This window comes from Tauraco erythrolophus, chromosome 3 (assembly GCF_009769465.1).
Source record: "Tauraco erythrolophus isolate bTauEry1 chromosome 3, bTauEry1.pri, whole genome shotgun sequence".
NCBI lineage: Eukaryota > Metazoa > Chordata > Aves > Musophagiformes > Musophagidae > Tauraco > Tauraco erythrolophus.
Genome location: NC_141467.1, coordinates 50,364,862 through 50,388,824, shown reverse-complemented (window position 1 = coordinate 50,388,824; position 23,963 = coordinate 50,364,862). Strand labels below are relative to the sequence as shown.

Genomic DNA, 23,963 nt, shown 5'->3' with positions numbered 1-23,963 from the left:
GCCGGAGCGGGGCGGGGGGCCGGGAGCGAGAGGGGCCGGGGCCGGGGCCGGCCGAGCGGGGGTGGAGGGGAGCGGCGCCTCGGCCGGAGTGGGGTGCGGAGCCGCGGCGGAGGGCGGAAACGGGGTGGGGGGGACTTGCGTCAGTGAGGGAGCTGGGAGCGGGCGGGACGGACGGACGGAGGGACAGACAGACAGACGGACGGAGGGAGCCCGCGGAGAGGCACCGGCCCTCGCCGCTCGCCCGCCGCCGCTGCCCGTCGCCCCATGGAGCTGTGCCCGGGGCCCGCGGCGCCCTCGGGCTGGGCGCTGCCGCTCCTCCTCGCCCTGGGCGCCGGGCTCAGCCACGCCACCCCGCACCTGCGGTACACCCGGCCGGGCTCCCGCAGCAAGTGAGTACCGCCCGCCCCGCAGGGGGCTGCGGCAGCCGCTGCCGGCGGCGGGGCGAGCCGGGGCGGGCGAGCTGGCTGGGGCAGCCGGGGGTGCCGGGGCGGGCGGGCTGGGACGGCGTGTGGGGCCGCCGCCCGTTCCCTGACGGCCGTTGTCTTCCCCCGCAGGAACTGGTGCGCCTACATAGTGAACAAGAACGTGAGCTGCTCGGTGCTGGACGGGACGGAGAGCTACGTCCAGGCCCAGTACAAGTGCGCCTGGAACCAGTTCCCCTGCCAGCCCACCCCGGTGTAAGTAGCCGAGGAGGTGACCTCGGGAGGGAAAGCGCTTGGCCACCCGCTGCCGAGCCCCGGCGGAGGAGCCATCGCTGCCGCTGCGCTCGGGGCCGTCCGCAGCGCCCCAAAGAGCGAACGGCCGGGGCAGGAGGGCGCCTCCCGCCCTCTGCTCCCGAACAAAGCGCCCTCGCTGATTGCAAACATCAGGCTGCCGGGGATAATTGGAGCCAGATTGAGCGCGTTGTTGGTCCGCACAGCCGGTTCGCTGCGCACAGCCGAAGGGCGGCCGCGCTGTGCTGGGCTGGACTGGGCTGGGCTGGGCGGCGCGGTGGGGCTGGCGGGGAGGTAACTAAGGAGCTCACGGGCCGCTCTCCGTGGGCGGCGGGAATGCCGGCACCTGCCGGGACCGCACCTACGCGCCCTGGTCCAGGTTTGCCAGGGTACGGCGGCGCTCAAAACCGGTTTTATGGTTGGTTGCTCTGCGTTGCTGGATCGGTGAGTAACGGCGAGGGAGCATCCAGCGTCAGCCAGCGCGTTTATGATCTGCCCGTGCCAGTCAGTTGTCCAGCAGGGAGAGAGGCCAGTGCAGAGATTTTTACGGGGGGTAATACGAAGTTACTAGTTTGATTTTAAACTTCATGCTATTGACTGTGACCACGTGTTGGTGTGTAGAGTGACCACGTACAGCACGGTGTGCTGGAGCAAGGCTGTGTGAGCCCGCAGGTACAGCAGGAGCCAGGGAACAGCTGTATCTCACTTATCTTCTGACTAAACCCAGTCAAATCACTTTCCTCAGTTTCCCCACTTGTAAAGCGGTAATATTTGCACACTTCTGTTTGAAAGCTGTAGGTCGTAAGCACTCTGTGAAACCATTTCAGCTCCCGCAGAACTCAGTGGAAGGACGCCCATAGATTTTCTTGGAATTAGACTCAGAGTTGGACTGAGGTGATGGTCAGTATTCTTTTACAACAAAGAATAACTAGTTTTTATTTTGACATGAAACTGAGGGTGAGACTGGTGCTGGTAGGTCCTTGGTGCTACTGAAATAGACTGCGGACATCGATGACGCTGCCACCCTGGGGTCTGTGACAATAGGTGTTGGGCGTTCGGCGTTCAACTGCACTGTTTTCTGTTTGTTTGAGTTGTTATTTTTGTTTAAAAAAACCAGCTTTTCTCTATTGGAATATATAAACACTGAAATTTGAGGGAAATAACAAAGACAGCAGACAGCTGAGTAACACCGTCTTGTGTAATTTCCCTTATTTCTCTTTGGAGTGTTGAACTGGCCATTTTGGACTTCTGAACGAGTTTATGGGATGTGTAATGGGGTGTGCCCTCTGTCCTGCGGAGCCTTGGTAGTGGAGCTACAGAGGAGAGAGGAGGAGTTGAAACTGAGGTCTTTGGACACATAAATCACCAAGAATTAAGATAAGGAATTTCAGAGGCAGTAAATTAGGATTTTCTTGGACTATCTGCTAGTAGATAATGGAGAAAGTGCAAAGGCATTGCTTCTAGCTAAGGAAATTCCCGAACCAAGAACTGCTTGAGAGTGTGAGATCTTTGGCAGGAGTCAGACTGGGAAGCCCAGCTTGAACAGGGGGCTGGACTTGATGACCTCCAGAAGTCCCATCCCTTCCATATTACTCTGTGGTTCTTTGAAATGGTATTGTCTGCCCTTGCACTTCTAAACATCTGGAGTCAGATGAGACTGAGAGAGAGAATATGGGGCTAAACAGGCAGTTGGTCTCGCCTGCTGCGGCCCATCTCATGGGGATTTTTGGTTTTTTTGAGGGTGGAATTAGATACTTATCATAAGCCTTTGTTTCCTTTATTTGACTTTCTTTGGTGAACATCACTTATTTTCTTCATAACCATAATGGCAACTGCAAAATAATTTCTTATTCTTGACATAAAATATTTTAAGTGCCTATCACAGCACCAGCTGATTAACACTGAAAGCAACTGGAACATCAAAATCTTGACATTTTATTGTGTTCAAAACTCTGTAGGCTGTGACTTTTATTTTTCTGTCTGTTGCTGGTATACGCATTCTTTTAGTAGCAGGGTAAGAAAGGAACTAATCCAAAGCATTTGAAATACATGGTTCAGATCCTACAAACCGCTGTGAACAGGAGTAACTTCGTTCCTGTGAAAGGTTTTGTTTAATTCAGTAGGAGTGGTGGTCTGAATAACAAAATGTGTTCGTATATGTTTGTTAGCTAATGTTGACAAAAATAGGACAGGAAAGAGCTATAAAAGCAACAAAGAAATGACTGTGAGGACTTTTCTGAAATTATTCTCTTTTTTCCTTTGTACACTTATATAAAGAAGTTAAAAACGAACTAAATAGCAGATATTCATCAGAATAAACTACAGTCCCTGTGTAGTTTCCTTCTGATACTGTGGCTCATCTAAGAGCTCATTCTGCTGCAGACAGTGGGGACAGTGAGATCTAAATCAAACAAAGAGTTTGTTAACTGTATCATAGATGTATGGAGTTTATTGGTACTTAAGTACTGTTAGGGCTTTTTTTTGTCAGTCAGTGGATTTACTGTTGATTTAAATTAGTTTAAGACTGGTGTAAAGAGTCCTACTAGTGTTTAGGTACAGTCTAGGATATGCTTTATATATTAATTTCTTAAATTAAAAAACTCACTGCATTTTATATGGGAGTGTTTCACTGCCTTAAACATACAGCGTACTCCTGAATTCCACATGTACTTCACATACAAGAGAGTGTATATTGCAGATATGCATTATAGTCAGCACTGTGGTTTGGTTGTTTTTTTGGTTTTTTTTAGAAATACAAAGCTCTGGCGATTAAGCCTAAAAATCATATGTGTGCATGAACCTTTTTTATCTACTCTTTAGGCCCATTAAAATACAATTTGTCTGAAAAAAAAAAAAAAACCCACGCTGTTGGAATGACTGCACTTCTGTGAGTATTAACTGTAATTTCAGTTTGGCTACAGGGTTTATTTCCTGAAATGTTGAGTTGAAATTCAGGAAATTATTACGCTTCATTGTTTAAGTGGTTTATAGGTATTTGGGCTCAATAGTGCGTTTCCTCACCGAAAAGTTAGTGAATGCTCTGGCTGATTAAAGTGTCGGGGGTAAATGTGAGTTGAAGTGTGGTTGCTTAAGAGATAGGAAGAGAGGGAGTAGAAAGAAAAAGCAGAAGGGCCCTTTGAAGTACGTTCCCTTTGAAGTATGGGGGCTCCTGATTTATTTTTCTTAAAACTCTGAGTAGCAAAGGAGGGAGGAACTTTGTTATTAGTGGGTCATTGGGCTGAAAGGTACTTAGACAAAAATATTAGTGTTTTTACCCACTAAAAAGAACTTGTATGTTTTGAAATTTAATACTGCTTCATAAATAACTGACCCCTCCTGCTTCTTTTGTTGTGGATTTCCTTTCCTAGTTTTCTCATGAATGGATTAGTAGCTTAATTAGCATTATTAGCAATTTGTGACTAATAGCATTGTCTGATTCTAAAAGAGAAATGTATTGCCCTTCTGGCTAGATCCTACACATTCTTTAGGGTTGTGGCTTCTCTTGGACATCTTCTGGGACCCCTTTGGGATAGGATGTTGTTATACCAGTTGTTTTTTTTGCCTCATGTGCTGTAGAGTATGTTGGGACACCTGGCTGTACCATTGGTGATCCAATCTATGGCCCAGCATTTTTGGGCATTTTGGGCAAAACCACTTTCACTAGTAAGGCTTTAATTTTAAAGTTTGAAGTGAACTGTAGCGGCTGAAGCAGAGGGATGTTTTTTGGTTTTCCATCTTTGCTACAGAACTGGCAAATGGGACTTCCCTGTACAAGGTAGTAAATCAAATAGAAAAAAATGTAGATTGTGAGGAACCTCTGGAGCATATGTCACTCCCCCCGTAGCCCCCCAGCTAACAGCAGAGCTAGCTAGTTAGATCAGGTTGCTCAGGAACTTGAAGAGAGAATGTTTTATCAGATCCTCTAATTCAAGTACTAGCCCCCACGAATTCTGCTCACGTGAGTAAAGATGTTTGTGTGCTCACGTGTATAATGAGTCAGGTCACCTGTCCTTACCTTGTGGGTAGTGGTTTTCATGATTTAGTGTGAGCTTCTCCTCTTAACACTGATGATAAACATATAAGCAAACTCATTGTTTTTCTAGTTTGTGCATACTTAGAAAATGGTCAAGAAAATGATGCATGAATCAATAGCTAAATGAGCAAGCCTCTCCAAATCTCCCATTGAGCGGTATTTTCCAAGTCCTTGTCATTTAATACTTTCAAATGACTGTAAATAAACCCATAGCCAAACTAGTCACTGTTTTAATCATTGCCAAGAGGAAGATTTAAAGCAAAAGATTGAAATAACTTTAGAGACTGTCACTGCCAGATTCCAGCAATCATAAATATCAGGATAGATGACTATACCTATTAGTAACACACAGCTTTTAATAAGCAGTATTCAGTGTTTATTAATAAAATAATATTAAATATAAGTGGGAATTTTTATTACCGAAAACCAGCATATCAGACTTCCAGTTCAAATTAAATGGTTTCATTGATTTACCATTTTCTGGCAACCCCAGAAGAGCCTGGATGGAGCACGTGAGCCCCAGACTAGGAACGTGTAGGAAATCCACACGTAGTTTTCGACCCTTCCATGTTCCCAATGTAGTTTTCTCTGAGACTGTTCAGTTGCTAGAAATTAAGCATACAGACCAGTGTCGGCTCAGCACCAGGCAGGATCAAACCTAAGATGTACAAGTCAGCACAGATCAGAGTCTGTGTTTGCCGCTGGCGTCTAGCAATGCATATATCATAAGAAAAGCTTTCAGGATGCACAAAAACTTGAAGGGAAATGCGGGCTGTCTAATGTTTCCCTTCCAAATATCTAGAAAGATCTTTAGGATTTTTTTTTTTTTCCTACTCAGTGTATTTTATATGCAGCAGAATTTCTTTGTACAGGCTCCAGCTAGCTGACTACATAGGGAGGTTAGCCTAAGGGGCTGAGCATTGAAAACAGTAAGGAAACTGAAAAAAACTTCAGAATGTACTTCAATTTCCTGGAGTGCTTGTTTGAAAATCTTTGAGCGCCTGCTGGGTGTGGTAAACTTTCCTGGCTGTCTCCCTGAGCTTGAAATCGTGCATCTCTGCCTCCACGCACTGAACGCAACAGAGTCTTTCTCCTCTGTGAACCAGGCAGGGAATTTTCATTTCACACATCATTCGAGTTTGTTGCAATAATTCAGAAAATCACAAACTGCTCATCAGTTCACATTAATGTAAATAAATGGAGTTTTTATGCTTTTATGGTTTGAGAAATGTGTGACCTGGAGGTCTGAAGCCTCTTCTGTTAAGCACCAAGCTGTTGCCAAAACAACAAATTGTTCCTTTTAAGGAGCTGCTGACCTGTTTAGGGCCTATTTTGTCATAAATCACTCAAATAACCAAGGAACATTCTGCATCATTAGAAAGTGGACAGTGCCAGTTTTATATGTTGCAGATTATTACTCCCATCTTACTCTTTTTTGCATTCAGACCTCATCGTTCCTCTCCCCTCTGATTCACTTTCGACATAGTGTTTTGGAAAAGTATCAGCTCTCAAAACAATGCTGCATATTATTCTGAAAGCTGGGGTCCCAGCTAATCCCACGGGTTAGCTCTTGCATTCATAAAAGTAGCAGTTATCCATTGTATCTGTGCATGTTTTCACATACTCTCTCAGCAGGTCTTTCTTGGAATGATCCTAGAAATACACTTACTTCATGGGCAGAGAAGCAGAAGGGATACTACTGGAGCCCAGTTTCTCAGGTAGCTTTATCAGGAGCAGTGCTCTGCAACCTCACATGACCTTTCCACTGGTGTAAGGTGAGAAACTTGGTCCCTGCTGCTGGAAGAGGTGGGTGAGGATGTTGGTAACATATTACCTATTGCAAAGTCACTTCCTACTCCATCACTTTCAGCCTACATCGCAGTATCGTGATACAAATTTTTTCTGAAATCCTTTTAAAAGCACTGTATTTTCAGGGTTCTCCTATCCCCTTTTGTTTAGTGGGTTTTTAGTAGCTTACTGTTCATCTGTCATGTGGCTGACTGGCACAGTTTTATCTTGCAAAAAAAATGGAAGGAAGCAACCATGTGAGATTATTCAAGTTTTTAAATCCCAAGAACGAAGCTCTGCTTTGAGCCTTGCCTTGTGGCTGTAAGTTGTGTAAATGCATCTTATGTCTTGATTTCTCTGCTCGTTAGAAGAGAATGCCTACTTAGCTTTCGAGAGTGGTAATTCTTGAATATTAAGAGTACTAAAATTTCAAACCTGAAACTTATTTTTTGGCATTCCCTACTTGACTTCAGTGGTCAGCTTTTTAAGAAAATCTTTGTCAGCTGAGGGAGTTAAATATATATGGGGGATAAGTGGGGGTGGTGTATAGAGAGATATCTATATACATAAACATGTATCACAGGAAAAATGAAACATTAGTATGAGACGTGTGCAGTCCCTTGGCTGTTCTCAAGAAGAAACATTTCCCTCCCAAGAGAGAAAATTGCATTTTGAATTTCTTTTTTTTTTTTTGATAGAAGAATTCTAACCAAGATGAGTGACAGCAAATTTGCTGTGTAAGTAATGAACAATAGCACTTCTGGAGATTTTGAATGAAACTACAAATGAAACCCTGTGGTGTTGTCTGAGAAGAGTTGAACATTTTTGTTTTCTACCAGTTCCTGTAATCTTCTGCCCCTCTTACTGAAAAAAACCCCAAACTCTGTAGTAAAATTCAGCCAGATTCTCTTGGATGTATTGAACTAATGTTCTGCATTAAAGAGAACCATGTGAGAGAGAGGAGGCTGATTTGGGCACCATGATTCTCTGCTCCTTCCCTGGCACCAATAGATGATGGGACAGTGATCTTTAGGAGTAAAGTAACTTTTCTCCCTCTGTCCTGAGAGCCAGTACACTGGGGAAGGAGTAGGAGGGAGGAACACAAGTCCCCTGTGTCCTGTCCCCTAGCAATTTCTTCCAGACGGAGGGCAATCTCTGCTCCCATCGTGCTTCTTGAGGTGGTGTGAAGACACAGAATAGAAAACAAACACTGGAAAAAGTACTTAGTCTCTAATGCTCATTCCTATTTTATGACACATTTAGTAAAATTACAGTGCTTTTGTAGTCTGATATTAAAGCACTCTTTGCAGTGACCTGGATGGGTGTTTTCTTGGTTGTGTACAGAACAGGCAATTGTGTTCCAGCAATTGTGTAGTACTTTAACTTATTCTCTTGCTTTCCTCCAGTTTCAGTCCCTGTTAAAACTCTCAGCCAGTAGCAGTTTTTTATTCAGAATAGATCTGGTGCAAATGCTGGCCATGCTATACGTTAGTGCAAACCTTATTAAAAGCACCCTTATGTGCCTGTGCAAGCCTAGAGAAGCTCAGCCTCCTTGGTAATATGTGCTAGTGGAGGTCATCATAACTTCATATATTCCACAGGGTTGCCTCAAAATTGTGTTTTTCCCAGCAAAACCAATTTTGAAACACTCTCTGCTTGCTTTTGATAATGTATATAAGAGCCTGACAATTATGTTATTTAAAACCCTGACCATGGCCTTTCAGAAATTTCAATTGAGATAGCTGTGACTGGGCCAGGCATTAGGCTAGTGGGTAAAGTCAGTGGTGTTTTTTTGAAGAAAACATAATCCCCCAAACCCCAATGCCTGCAAACACATATACTGACCTTCTCTATATAAATTTTGGAAAGCAAAAATACCAGCTAAAGGAAGAGTAGCAGTGGAAAGATGAGACTTTCTTAAGTCCATCTAAGAAGCAGCTTAGTGTCTCTAATGCCAGATCAAAATCGAAAACTATTTTGGAGTTCACTCAGATTCTGTTTAAATAGATTTTTGCTGCAACATATGATTGGTTTTTTACCGACTTGCTTTCACTGAACACCTAGACTTCTGTAGGCTAATCAATTCCTGTCAAAACATCTTTTTACTGCTTGCCGTAAATGCCTTAGGACAAACTTGTAGTAAAGACCTGTTTTTCTCAGCTTAAGCTCATATGTGGGCTGCAACACTAGCTGCCAATGCTGCTGTGTAGTAGCAAGGTTATAAAAGAACAAAATCCAGAGGTGGGATTTGACTCATCCTAACTCCAGTTGTCTACCGTAAGAGAAATGGATGTGAGCATGGGAGCTTGAACACCTGCAGTAGTGGTGACTCAGACGGAAGTCAATTGTGTCCAGCGTGCTCTTTAGGTAATGTAAATAATGTAAATAATGACTTTAGGATGAGCTGCAGCCCTGTCTTGACTCTACTGGCTGTATTGACTGTATTTCTGTTGGCCATAATGGAAGCACAGACAATTGGCGTCTGTCCATACCTACACAGCAGACACCTGAAATTCAGGTGTGCTGAAACTCACTCTTAAAGACAATTGTTAAAAGTCTCCATGATTTCAGTGGAACTGGGATTTCTGCCACCATTTGTAGGGGTTGCAATTAGTCCTGCACTCTTGGGAAACGGAAAACTTGAGATCAGCTGATTCTAGTTTAGTAAGTGTGGTATAAACAGCCAACTTACATATATTTTCAGTGGAAGCCTTTGCAGCCTACAAAATAAAACATGCTTGGTCAAAATATGATTACATTTAATTACATCTTCCAGGTAGTTATTTTTTGGGGGAGGGATCTATTTGCTACTTCAGCACTCCCTTTGCAATAAGTGTATGATCGAGATGTGCAAGAGCAGACGGTGATTTACAAAGAATGGATCTACATTGAATAAAAGCATTAAATAATGGAGATTCATTCTCTTCTATTCAGTAAGGCCATGATTTGCAGGCTGCTGAAGTTATGGGACCTGTTCCAATGACTACAGAATTTTGGACCAACCTTGAAGTTTTGTGCTCAGAATAAACATTTTATACGCGGCTTATGCAGAAACATATGCTGATTCTGCAGTCCCTTCCTCACAGTGAGGATGTGGTGGCACTTATCTCCATGCATTTCCCTAAAGGTTGAATGTTAATATCTAGTTACAGAACTGAGCCATATGTTTTCCCACCAATTTCGTCCAAATGTTTCTGATTTGTTTTATCGCTATTAGGTGACATTCCAAATATCAGTGTTAACTGCTTCCTTCTGTGGTTTAGCACCATGAGAAAATTATAGCTTGTTCCCTCGTCAAAATGTCTAGCATTTGCAGCAAACATGTATCTTTAATTAAGCATTTTCCTAAGAAAATACTTTTCTTTCAAAGAGGAAGAATATTTGAATACTATTGCCACACTGTACAGCTTTATTTCAGCTGTGAAATACTTAGGTATTAAAAGCAGAGATTGACATTAGTGTCCTGAATGTGTTTTCTCATTTAATCAGCTGTTGAATTCATGGTGAAGATAGTAGGCGTTAGTAGTTATAAGCCTGGTGTGGAAAGACTCCTGAAAACCAGCTGCTCTTATTTTCTCTGTTGTGAGGAAAGATTAGAGACTGTTGAAATGACCCTTTATTCATGCTTTATAAAAGAATGATTTAATTTTAAATATTTAGCTCAATTCACCAGCAGGGTATCACCGTCATCTTGGGCTGGAAGTCCACAAAAGGATGGGGTGACTAGGCACAATAAATGCTGGTGTATTGTATATAACTTTTAGCTACATAGGAAATTTTGATTTTGACTGTCTTTGAGACACTTGTAAAAATAATTGTGTTTATTAACACTTGCTTGCATAATAGAAATCCAAGTCAAGTGGAGGAAGATTAAATGTTTTAAGGGTTTGTTGTTTTTTTTTTTTTTAATTACATTTCAGCACCTACAGGCATTAAAGTGGAGCCTCAATTCTTTAAGAGACTTATAAAACTTTTGTGAATTCTTTTGACCAAATTGCCTCACTGGGTAACTGTGTTAAGAGTCACACCTACAAGACAGAAGAGGTGAAACATGGGCATGTTGTGTTCTAACCATGTATCTCCACCCAGCTGCGTAGAGAGGCAAGGTTTCAGCTCTCCTGCTACACTGAGTGCGTTTTGTAAGTTTTATGTGTTTGTGTTTGTATGTTCTATGTTTGCTGTGACTGTGAGTGAGCAATTGAAGTCAGAATACTGGAAATGTAAATAAAGGCATCTGATTCGTATATTCTAGTAGCTCCCAGTCCTATGTTATTAAAATACGTAGGATCACAAATTCTTCTCAAGATGAGATCCCTAGCAGAAAGTTTTGTTTTGTTTTGTTAGAATTGTAACTGAGAATATGAGGGTGTTCAGTGCTGTTACATTGTTGTATCCTGGCAAAATCCTGGAAGTCTGCATCTCCTCTGCTGAAACCGACTGAGCCAGCAAAGTTCTGGCTTTAAATACCCTGTTGTATGAATGGAGGATCTCCCTCGGGCTGGACTGTGCTGGTGACCGTCTTGTATCGGTGCATCTGGACAGTGCTGGCATGGTGACACCATTCCTCACGTGGGCAACTTCCACAACTTTGTACGAAGCATATCATGGGTAGAGAAGCTGTAACAAGGAAGCTGTGATTTTTAAGAAACTTTTATGTGGTTGGATTCAAATTAGAAAAGTGTTAGGGTAAGTTCCTGTTTCCCAGCCTTACGTGACTAGCCTTGCTGAAGTAAATGGGGCTTGCTGTGTGATTCATTCAGCTGGACTGGCAGTATAGAGGATCAATAGTTCTTGCTAAGTAAATCCCAACTTAATTTCTCAGCCATCCATGAGTACAGCTGTCTTGTTACTATCATTCAAGATGTAAGATCTGAAAGCTGTTCTACATCCAGATTTTGAAACATTTTGATTCTAGCTTATTTTTCCTGTAGGAGAATTGTGATTTAGGATTAGGTTTAGGGTTCAGGTTAGTCTGTATTTGATGTACAGCTGAAAGCAAAACAGATCCAATTTCTGTATTTGCTTGAGCTCTCAGTCTTGCAAGAATTTGTAAGGAATAGACTGCTATGACATTTTAAAAGTTGTAGATACACAGCGTTTATATTTTATGATTTAGAATGGGAGAATTCTTCTGCATTTCACATATTTTTTGTATCAAATGATATTAAACCATTTTGTGCCTATTAGGATCATGAAACTCTGAAATAAAAAGAATTAGAATGTTGAAATTGCTTATTTTTTATTTTTAAGATGGAGTTTGGAAAAGGTTTATAATTTGCCCATATGAAAAATACTAAGCTTGGTTTGTTTTAATTTGTTTCTATTCTTCTTTTGTATTTGGTTGTGTCTTGTGATTTATTTTTGTCTGAGTGTTGAAGTAATCTGAAGGTGTCTACATTGATGAACATGACTGCAGAGAAAGTATGCAAAGAGAAACTTGTCAAAAGTATGATAGGAATGGCAGAAAGGATACAAGGAAAGTCCTCATTCTGTAATTTGAGCAAAGTAGTGCAGAATCTGCATAGAAGTTCTTATCCTTCTATAAAATTTATTTCAGCTATATTCTTAAAACTTTGTTGGGAAAAAATAGATAAATGTTTCTTAATGATGTTTGGAGTTTGGCCCTGAAAGCATAGGGAGGAACACACACAGAGTTTGGAGCAGTTAAACGTTTTATGGAAATCAGAAGAGTATGTACGACCATTTCCGGCATGTGAAAATTGATCTGGAAGTTCAAAGTTTGCATTTCAGTAATGTGGTGGCTGTGAGAGAGGTTGTAATGACTCTCAAACCACTTCAAAACGCTAAAGCCTCTAACACATCCTGTTGCTCCTCTGACTTTTGCAGCTAGTTGGAAGGAAAACCCAGATTACCTACACAAGACGTGGTTTAATGCTTTAGATAAGGGAGAAGGAAGTTCCTGGGTGGCCAGGATGTGATCTTTCCCAACGGTGCCCTCTACATGGCACTCCTCTATTGAATTTTTAAAACACTTGACCTTGGGGATGTCTGTACTTTACATTTGTAAACAGAATTCAGCAGACATTTTGGTGAAAATTGTACAAGAAATGACGAGCTGGAGTGCAGCCTACAGCTGTTTCATATATGCTGTTGCAAAGGTAAGAAAGGATTGGAAACCTGCTCTTGAGTTTACGTGCTCTGAGGCAGAACCCAAAGAGCTGACAACCGCAGCAAACCACTGCAGTTACGACCAGCTAATAGACGGTTACAGCCTAGCCTGCCCCTGCCTGCCTATGAAAATTCACAGGAGAAGGGAATCCAGAGAGGCTTATCAGAATAAACTCCTCTTTGGCCCCAAAATAGTTGGAATAAATATGACATTGTCTCTAGTCAAAGTAACTTTTCTCCCTTAAATGAGAGGTCATAGATAAAGTAATAATGCAAAAGAACACTGAGTATTTCCTGAGTGCAAAAATTAGAATATATTGTGACAGAATTGAGAAAGATATGGTTGGAAAATAAACAATTGGTAGTTAACACTTTGAACCCCCATGCCAAGTTTGCCAAGCAGCTTACCAAAATGGCAAATGCCTATCAGATGTAGGACATAACATTAAAATTATGTCTCTGAAGGTGGAAGGTGCTGAAAAAAAAAAAATTGAATTATTTCAGCAATAGTTAGTATTCGGGGCAAAAGAAGCCTATTTTGTGACTTTCAGTAGAAACCGTTTCACAGTTGGTGTAAGATTTAACTATTTCCATCTGGTAGCTGATTTACTGATTATTTTTTTTAAGCAACAAATTATTTTTGCATATTAATACAAGAAAATACTGTAACGAAACATGTAGTTGATTTTTTCTTTTTTCTGTGATATCATGGCTGCTTCTGGTGCCCATTCTGAGGTATATCCTCTCTGTCCCAAAATATCCTCCCTGTGAGCCCAGCCAGGCTATGAATGAGGTCTGTTGCAGAGCTGCTGAGTCCTTCGCTGCCGTCCTGTATTTCTTCTGCCAGTATTACTACTTTAGGGACACCTCAGCTGTGAAGTGAGTCTGTTGTTCTTAAATGGATGCAAACTGTTCTTCTAATCTGAAATAATCTTAAGAAAAAAAGCTCTGAAAATGTGATAGGGAGGTTAATAAATAGTACTATGCTAATTTTATTTAGATAGAAAATCACATGAGAAATTCTGTTAACTTTTTTGGTTCTATTGCAGTATGCGTTCCAAGTATAACAATTTATAGAGCTCAGGTGGTGAATCCCTGTGTTATTTATTTTCCTCATCTCTCAACCCAAAGTGAACTGTACCTTAAATTGATTTAGTTTTTATAAAATAGCACAGCCTCTGTGTGTGATCTGGTGGGATACCATAGTGTCTGACTGCAGTTGAACACGTGGTACGTGCGCTGAAGGAAAGTTACAGAAGTCGGCTATGGCTGAAGAAAGTTGCGCAACCAGAATCGGTTTGCCGTTTATTAACTTTTGAGTGATTATTCATGGAAACTTAAGGTTGTACGTACATAATGTGTGCACAGGTTTATCTGCAAGATCCTCTTCAAGTTAACTAGGGCTGTGAAGTAGGAAAGAGTTGTTTCCTTCATTGATCATAGCCTTTCATCTGGCTCCTTTCATGTCCTTATCTGACTCATGCTTTCAACGTTTTGTCTTTCCCTGGAATATCCCTCCAAGCTTTGAGTGCTCCATACATACAGATTCTGAGGAATGGTTTAAGTGGAGGCTGTGGAAAGACAAGTGGGACAAAGCAAGCTGAAAAGGTTTTTGATGTCAAGAAGCGTTGCTGCCAGCACAGCCTTGTGGGTGGGTTTGTGAGGAAAAGCAGTTAGAGAAAAAAGGTTTTGAATTTATCGATACACTGGCAGTCACTGTTACCCTCAGCAGCATCTGATGAGATGAACCTTTGCTTCCCACAACACGTTATCCCTCTGCTCATACATAAAAACCCCTGTTGTGCTATGGCCATATTTGCTCTCCCTGGCAAACGATGGTGTTGAGTGCAAGTAACTTTAAAACCTAGACAGAAACTTTTGTTCATTTGGTGTTTGAAGGAGAAACTGAAGCATATATGAAATGAATTGATTTTCATTTTAAAAAACAACAACCTGCTTAAATTTTAGGTTTGATCTAAATAGCAGATTAGGTTATGGATTGTTTGAGATTATTTCTGTTTTGGCAGATACCGAACGAGTTTCAGACCTCGGTACACAGTCGCGTTTAAGACAGTAACAGAGCTGGAATGGAGATGTTGTCCGGGATACAAAGGGGAAGACTGCAGAGAAGGCCCAGCAGAAAAGCCAAACACTGCTCGTCGTCCTACAACACCAGCGAAAGCTGTTGTGAAGAAAGGCTTGGGTAACTTTTTGTTTGAATTTTGGTATGCATGATCACGTCTGGTTTCTTGTTTTGTGCTTTAAGTATAAGAACCGTTATGGTTTCTATTAAACTCAACTACTGGCAGGTTCAAAATCCATATGGAAGACACTGTGTGGTGGAAAAATAATAGCCAAGCAATAACAGTCTTGATACAGAGAATTTCCTGAAGAATAACAGAGGGGTGAATGTAGAGCACTGGCCATAAATGCCAGCTGGCTACTCATGGTTCAGGAAAATCTTTGTGTTAAAGTTGGGTTTTTTTGCAAGAATTTTCAGGGGGTTTTGTGGTTTCTTCAATGTTCAGGAAAAAAAAAAAGATGTATTTGAGGAGAATTATTATTAAAACAAAAAAGAACAGGTACTATTTTTAACAGTACATAATACCCTCTAGCTGTTTCACAGTGGTTTGTTTTTTCAAGGGCTTTTGCAGATTTTAGATTCAATTACCTGCCTTAATACTAAGGGGTAAGGAAATGGTATTGCTAAAAAGATATCTTAAAAAATGAACAAATTATATTTGTTTGTATAAGATAGTGTCTTCTGAAAGGGTAAGAGGAGTGCTGTTACTGCAATGTTATACCTTTTCTGCATTAACAAAAAGTGATAAACAAACGTTTCCTTCTGAAGGACTTTTTCCCAACATCGTCAGAGATTAGTGTTACATATAACACTTAGTCAGATTTCCACTTGTGGTTTTTGTGCAGTGAAATGGATTGGGACTGAATATATGGTTTTAAACCAGTCCTATAGATTATATATCTGCTTTAAAAATCAGCTTTTAAAATATTTTGTTAGCCCACCTAAAATATTATTTCCGAAGAATGATAATAAAACATGGTGATATCTGTAAGTAACCTGCACATTGCTTATGTCTAGAGATTTTCTTTCTGCTCTCACCCTAAAAGAACTGTAATTCAATGCAAAAATAGACCAGCATGTATGTAATAGCTACACTCTGTGTGTGTATACTTTTTTATTATTAAAGGAATCAGCACCCTGCCAGTCTTGAAGAGTGCATTTGTGACTTCCTACCTTCTTTGTAATGTCTTTAAGCTGAAATTCAGTGTAAAACTAAGAAAAATTCCAACTGCCTGTCCTTCGGACCCTATCTCAGTGTTGCTCTCTGCTGTATATCTAGCATGCATAGCTTGGAACCAGTGCTAAAATTTTTTTGTCTGAAGTTTTAACTATTGACACGACTCCAACAAAATATAGTCGCAATTTGACAGGGAACTTTTCTTACCCTTAGTTGTTTACTTGTCATCTGAAAGTATTCTAATTTCATCTGAATTATTCTAATTTCTTTGGTATTGTATTTGGTATTTATTCTATTTTCTTTGGTATTTAAAGAAGTGTATTTTCTTCTTTGCTTCTGCTTCTTAACTTCATTGTTATGTGTTTGGATTTTTTTATGTCTCTAATAGTATGCCTTAACTGAGCAAAGGCCTTTGGATTATGAATTGCATAAAAGATACCGTGTAAAATTACAGTTAGGAATATACATGATGCATTTATAGTGCACCTCACCGTGCCTAATGGCAAAGGTATAAGGGAGTATGCAAATAAATAGTCGTGGATCTACACATTAAGGTGGTATTAAATGTTTAACTAAAACAGTTGGTGGCCTTGCTGCAGGTTTGATTAATGTTAGATGGTTTTTGGGATCACACTCAGTATCTTGTCTTACTAGTGCCTTGTTGCTGAGAATCCCAGAAAATAGGACTAGTGGGATCTTAAGGGGTCTGTTTATCCATCTCGTGAGATAGGATCAGCTATGTCTGTCCAGCCTCCGGGGATGGAGATGCTTGTGTGGACAATATCTTCTGGCATTTCATCTTCTGTACAGCTATCAGGCCTCACCTTTGCTTGCTCTACTTGAAGTTCATTCTTCTTGTCCTGTCCCATCTGTAGCAGATACAGAAAACTGCTTATTCCCTACCAGTTTGCAGATATCTCTCAGCATATCACTCATTCTCCTCTTCTCCTGTCTGTATTTTAGTGGTGGACTTGGCAGTGTTAGATTTATGGCCAGACTCAATGATCTTAAAGGTCTTTTCCAACCTCAATGATCCTATGATTCTGTGATTCTATATAACAAATTACTTTGACTTTCCTGCAGTTTATAATTTCTTGACCTTTTTCTTCTTTCTTCTCAATTTTCTACAATTGTTACACATTTCGCTTGAAACTGAACATAAAGAATTTTATGCAGCTCTGCAAATGAGGTACTGCCAATGACAGGTGAATTGGAAGGATGGGTTTGGATTCGTTAATTGATTAGTGCTAGGTAAAAGGTAGATTGCAGCTAGAAGTCTGCTTTTACTTTTTTTTTCATTCAAAGAGGATAGTGCGGGTGTTACTTTAATCTAACAATTTTGGTGCATGAAGCGTATGCTTTTATACGTGTTTTTATTGCCTACTTAAATATGTGCCCAAAAGCTAGGTATTTTTGAAGCAAATGTGACATCTTGAAATATCTTGCAGAACCTCATCCACTATATCCATTTGGACTCCAGGTCAGCAAAATACTGGAGCACAAACCCACTTTAGGCATATAAATTATTGCCACTTAAGTTTTTCAATGGGAATTCAGGAGCAGTACCTTCCAAGTTATCATTATTCTAGGAGATGCAGTGGCTCTAAAGTGATTGTGTTGTGATGTGTATGGATCTATAATGGTCTGCTATATATGCTATAGCTTAGATTGATTGCTGAAGGAGGAGAGGGTTTCTGCTTGCTTGTTTATTTATTTATTGCCAGTTTCGTATCTTGGCAGGAATTGGTCAATGTGCTAAACCTTTTAGTTTGAAGTGTTTTGATAATGTTTTAAATATAAACTACTGAAAGCAAGAATAGAAAAGGGAACAAGCATTACGCATTTTAAAGCATTACTTGGCTTTAAATAAAAGTGAAATTAGCTTCAGCTGCTTAAAACAGATTCCACTGGGAATATTTACATCTAGACTTTGTCTGTTATTTCCATGAAACAGATGCAGAACCAACAGAAGCTCCAGAACCTCCACCATATGAGAAGAAAATGCAGTTTCTTGAGGATGAATTGTTTAGACTTACACGATCAGTGCTTGAACTTCAGTCCTCCGTGGCAGGTGTGAATGAAAACCTCAAGTTGACTGTCCAAGAAGATGCTAGTAAGATGTTGGTCACTTGGCTGAACAACCTTTATGACCGCCCAGAGCCTGATAGTGTGGTTGGTGGTGAAACAGACACTATTCATCTTCCTGGACTCCTCAGCAATAAAGATCAGAAAGACCCTTTTATTGATTTTGAGATGGAAGATTTAAAGTCTGAGCTAGCTGAGGTCAAAGAAGCCTTGAAGATGAGGAATGACCAGCTGGAGGAACTGAATGGAAAAGTAAAAGGCTATGAAGGACAACTGAAAGAACTGCAAGAGGCAGCACAAGGACCTACAATAACAATGCCCAGCGACAATATATATCAGGAATATATAGATTCCAAATTTGAGTCCCTCAGACAGGAAATACTGGAAGGGTTTGAAAAGAAAATGGCAGATCTGAAGAACTCCTGTGAATACAAACTACAGGATATCCAGCAGCAGTGTGATGACAATGAAAATAACTGTTTAGGAATAATTGATGTTATAAGAGGAAAAGAGAATGACTTGAGGAAAGAAATAAATACTCTCCGAAATCAAATTCCATCAAACAAGTCCATTTGTTGCAAGGAGGGTGAGAGAAACGACTTTGACCAACAGATAAAGGATTTAGATAAGAAGATTGACAGAGTTGTGGAAGCACACAGGATCTTGAACGTCAGAATAGATAATGAAATCAGTCGATTGTCAACTCCAGATCTAGAAGACATGTTTGGTGAGAGACTGGAGGAGCTAGATGCACGGATGAATGTTACAGAACGAAATGCTGAAGAACATTGCTTTTATGTTGAGGAAACTCTCCGTGGTGCTATAGCTGCTGAGGTAGATGAATTGAGAGACTTGTTTGACCAAAAGCTAAGGGCACTAGAAGATAGGCTAGGTGGCACTATTTTAGAGATTGCTAATACCACAGACCCAGATGGAATGTATATTAATCCTGGGCCCATCTTGCCCGGTGATGCAGGATTTGCAAATGAGCAATTTACAACAGAGATGTATTTCCTGAAGAACAAACTACAGTCGCTTGAACAGCTCTGTGGGCAGAAATGTCAGTCTGCACCACAAGGTATGGAGGACCTTCAGAAAGAGCTAGAAAATTATAACAACAAATACAATCACTTGCTTTTGAAAACAGAGAACAACTCGGTTCTCCTAATGTCTTTAAATAGCTCTCTTAACGAGAAACTTGACTTAATAAAGGGTAACCAACGTGACATCCAGAAAATGCAGAGAGACGCGCGTGTATTCCGATACAGTCTAAATGTCATGGATAAAGATATGAAGAATCTTCAAGATGGCTTGAGTAGCTGCAAGGAACAGCTTCTGGGTGTCAATTCTACCTGTAGAAAAACACAACGAGGTGTCTTCCGAAAAATTGATCAAATGCAGAGGACGTTTGCAAATCAAACTGCTCATCCTGGTGATAATTGCTGTGGTGAAGTGAAAGAGAGACTAGAACAATTGAATGACCGTGTCCTGAACGATCTGGGCAAGTGCAAAGAGAAGTCCCAAGGTATCCAAGAAGGCGTTTCAGATGTTGAGAGCAGAGTCTCGCGTGTTGAAAAAGTTTGTGGCAAGTTGGACTCTGTCTCAGGTAGCTTGCAGAAGATAAAAGAAGGTCTGAATAAGCATGTGAGCAGTTTATGGAACTGTGTCCGTGAAATGAATGGAACTATAGCATCTCATTCCACTGATATTTCTGGCCTCAAAAATTCTGTCCAACAGTTCTATAGCCAGGTCTCCAAAATCACCACGGACATTGAAGGCATGTTGAAATCTCAGTCTGGCACAAGTAAGTTTTTTTTTGCCTTTTTAATGCTTTTTTTGTTGGTTTTTCAACTGGTTTTCTTTTCAGAATCATTTATAGAGGAACTAAACAGCTGAGGACAAAAAATAATATTACGCAATTTCTACTTTGTTTTTACAGTGACTCTAATTTTGGCTCTTTGCTCTAGAACACCATAGAGGACTTTGAGTGCTTTTAAAAGTATTCTAAAAAAAAAAAAAAAAGTCTTATATGTTTTCATGTTTACTTTGAGCCAGAATGAAGAGAGTGGGAAAACTAATGTTTTTGGATAGTGAGTTTAAAGTGAGTTTTAAATAATAATTATCAGTGGATATTATTCCAGTTAATTTGGTTTGATTTTTTTATTGTTTTATTTTGTTATGTGAGATTATTCTTGATTCCTCAGGGGAAGTTGAAAAGTAAATGGAGAAAAGTGAAGTCAAAGGAATTCAAATTTAGGATAAGAAAGATTCCCTGTAAGTTTTGTTCTTAGCGTGAATTAATGATTATAATTCAGCATCACCTCTTTGATTTAGACTTTCTCAAACAAGCTCCGGCATATCTTGGTGCGGCACTATAAGGCTTCCACTTCATAGTTCTCCCAGAAGTTTTCATTCCCACAACGCAGCTGGCAAGTTGGCAATAGGTGCACAGCCCAGCTGGCGGTGTCTTCAAACCTCAGCTACTTCTGTTAGTGGTCCAACGTGTTAGCTCAAACCTACCTCCATGGGAGGTTTAAAGTTTGCATTAGAGTGGCTGAGCAGCAGAGACACATTCCTGTTGGCTCAGAATGCTGTGAAACGGTAACCTCAATATGCTGCTGAACCTTGCCATGAAGGTTTAGAGACCTTTCAAAATGCCACTCAGTTCCCTCTGCAGTTCTTGCTCCACATTTCAGCAATGGGTTGTTTACAGAAGGAAGCTGAGTTCCTGTTTCTGTTAGCATGACGCAAAAATGTAGGAATTGGAGGCTGTTTTGAAATTGCGCTCTTCAGTTGTTTGATGCTTCTGGATTTAATTCTGTGTACGTGTGAGATAAATAAGAGTCCAATTTCTGTGACTGGCCCTAAATCAGAAGAAGAGGTGCTGAGGGAAGAGCCTGTGGGCTGTTGCAGCTCATGGTGGTTGGGGGAGATCAGCTGCAGGACTGTGAGCACTCTTGCTTGAATGGACAACTCGTGCTTCATGAAGGGTCTGGAAGTAATCTCTGTGGGGAAAGAATATCCTTCTCACTCCAAGGTGGAGACTTGAAAACCTGTGATTGATGCGTGTCTTTTGAGTGTTTTATCATTGAAAACCAAATGTATTACAGTACTTGACACAAAAATCCTCTGAAGTGAGAAGCTCTTGTGTGAAATTAAAAAAAATAGGTTTTTCTTCCTTTAAAGGAAGAAGTGAGAGGGAATGGAGGAGTCTAATTCTTTTGGTGAAGTCTTGACTTAAATTTGACGGAGTTAGGACCTTCATCCCTAGATCTTTCAGAAGCAAACCTAGTCCCCATTAAAAAGCAGTATGATGTGTTTAGGTAATCCTATTTCTCATCTGTCTTGCCCAAAATAAATTTGCACTAGGGACCAACATTGGAGAAGGGTCCAAGATACACACAGTAATCTTCCTTCTGCTGTTTAAAGCAGGTGTTCGAGCAGCCTCATGGGTCATATTTATCAGCCTCTATTACAAAGCCTCAGCACGCCTGGTTTTCCATAACGTAATGCTGGTTCAGGGCAGAGCTCTCCATCCACCATTGGGCGTCAAAGCCTTGGAAGGGACGCTGCTGCTGGATCCGGGGTACAGGCACTCTGAGCGGCCCTCGCTGCCGAGGAGTGCCCCTGGCCTCTGAAGGGTTCATGAAGCACACACTTCAATCCCCAAATGTTTCCAATTATAATAATGCTGTCTGGTGCAGCAGCCCGACTAGGTTTTGATGGCTGGAGCTGCAGAAAGATTTTGGCAAAAGAGCCTGTTTTGGAAATAGTTCGGGAACCCTGTAATGTGGATTGGGTATGGCTTTAACTGTTTTTATGTCTGTGATCTGCAGCTTCATCTCTGATACCGACATCCTTTGAAAAGAAGACTTTCATTCCTGGCCGTAGATCGGTGTAGAATTTCTTACGTGCTATTTGCCAGCGTATCGTAGCATTCAAAGGATGTCATTGACTTAGGAAGGGCCAAACCAGAAACAAGTTGTTACTAGTGACCGGTGTTGAGGGCAGTAAGACCAGGATAAGTTGCAAGAAATACAATATAAAATCTTACCGAGCAGTGTAAGCCTGGTGCACTGTAAACCTGAGCAAAGTCAAATGACCCTGATCTGAGGAATATGGGTGCGTTTTCTTCCAAATTTTTTATTAAGGGTTTTCAAGTGCCTCAGCCCAAACTAACAAGCCAGGTTAGTGCATGACTGTATATCAGATACAGACCCAGAGGCCAAACGCATATTTTATTAGTTATAATTTCTGGTGAAGGTAACACATCTTCCCGCCGTTAGCCATACACAAGGCAGTGGGTGGTGGACTGTTCTAAGTGCACAGGTGACCACGCACAATGTACTCGCCAAGTTAACGTCATCCAGCAGCATTTCGTCCACCTTAAAATGGCATCTGCCCCCAGCTCCACGTCTCGTAGGGTAATTTGTTGCTCCCATTGCGCTCTGTGCATCTCTGCAGGTACGTTTGCTCTTCAAATGGCACGAAACTGAAAGTAGTGTTAAAGTTAGTGCTCTCTTTTAACTTGCTGCCTACTCATACAGATTGATGAAGTTTTCCAGGGATCAAAAGTGTGGTCTTGCAGCCAGATACTGTGCTGGGAGTGCAGTTTGCTTTGGTTACGGTTATTTGACCTGAACTGCAATTCCCCTGGTAGTTGTCTCCGTAGCAGGGTTTTGAAAGCAACAGCAAAATGTTGTCTGCTGAAGTTACAGTCTAAGAAACCATATGTACACTCTGCATTACTGCATCGATAAAGGGCAACGTAAAGTCTTAGTGTTGTAGAGCGAAATAGTCATGTAGTTCATTTCTCTAGGCTCCCTGTGAGCTTGTGCAATTTTCATTGCCAAATCCCTTTGGTATCTATAAGAAAATACAAGTCAGGTCTTTCGGCTTCTTGTTAGTGCAGTCACAGATTCCTTTACTTGCTAGTCTGTTTTAAGCACTTTGTTTCTGCGTGTTTTGGGAAGCATGCTCGGGGCAGAACGACACTAGAAACAGCTACACCTCAAAGATCCACCTGCCTCATACATCCAGGTTGCTGCTTGTCTTCCTTCCCAGCAAATCATTCCTCCTTCAGTGAAACAAATTTGCAGGTTAAAGCTGCCTGGCTGAGCAAACTGAATAAAATAAAATATTTTTAAGAGGGTGATGGGAATAAAAGCATTCGTTTTCAACTGAGGAGGGAGACTTTCCCTTCTGTTTCTGTTGCAGAGGGGCACCTGAGAGCAGAAGCTGTTGTGTGACATGGTAACCGACTTGTCACTTAGACCAGTAATGACAACCGGAGCAGCAAGGACTCTGCTGCTGAGGACAGTGTTAACTGCTCTCTGCTGTGTCATCATCTCAGCTCTGCTCTTTGCCTTCCCAGGTAGATGGGAACATGATGGGAGAAGATTTCTGTTCTGGCCACTGCTCAGCAAAGCTTAAGCAGGTCCAGCTAGATTCACCTCAGCCTTCATCGGGGGTTTATTTTCTCATTGCCTTTTGAATGGAAAACCCGTGTTAAGGAAGTCAACGTCAGGATAGGCTGACGCTGGTGTTACTGTCTTTTATCTAGTGATTTATTGGTACTTTGTCTTGCTATGGTGCATCTCAGTGCAAGAGGCCAAAAAGGTTGGCAAAGATGGCAGACCAGATCCCTTTCAGCTCACGCATATCTGATTACTGGCACTTTAGGTGAACTTTAGACAGGTAATTTTGGATTTAGCTTTATGGAGATGTAGTTGGATCATTCTGAATATTGCAGTATTGATGTTGCATGCAAAAAAGCAGTTTGCACAGGATACGGCATTTGAGCCGTTAATTGTTACTTAAAGATTTAGAAAAGCAAGCAGAGAAATTTATTCATTTCCCCTGTGTCAGCCCAAGTCATTGTCTTAATAAAGCTCAGCTTAATTGACTAGAGAAATGACAAGTACGTGCATGCCAAGGTAAAGTATTTTGTCAATT

At 41.2% G+C, this 23,963-nt stretch overlaps 1 protein-coding gene across 1 annotated transcript in view; it reads left to right on the top strand.

Annotated features, from left to right (window-relative positions):
• Positions 1-264: 264 nt before the first annotated feature.
• EMILIN2 (elastin microfibril interfacer 2) overlaps positions 265-23,963 on the top strand; it is a 34,131-nt gene continuing 10,432 nt past the window's right edge. The window contains exons 1-4 of the mRNA XM_086609223.1: positions 265-389; positions 555-677; positions 14,691-14,866; positions 17,878-19,812. Of these exons, the coding sequence (XP_086465349.1) occupies positions 265-389; positions 555-677; positions 14,691-14,866; positions 17,878-19,812 (2,359 nt within the window). The remainder of the gene's footprint in view (positions 390-554; positions 678-14,690; positions 14,867-17,877; positions 19,813-23,963) is intronic.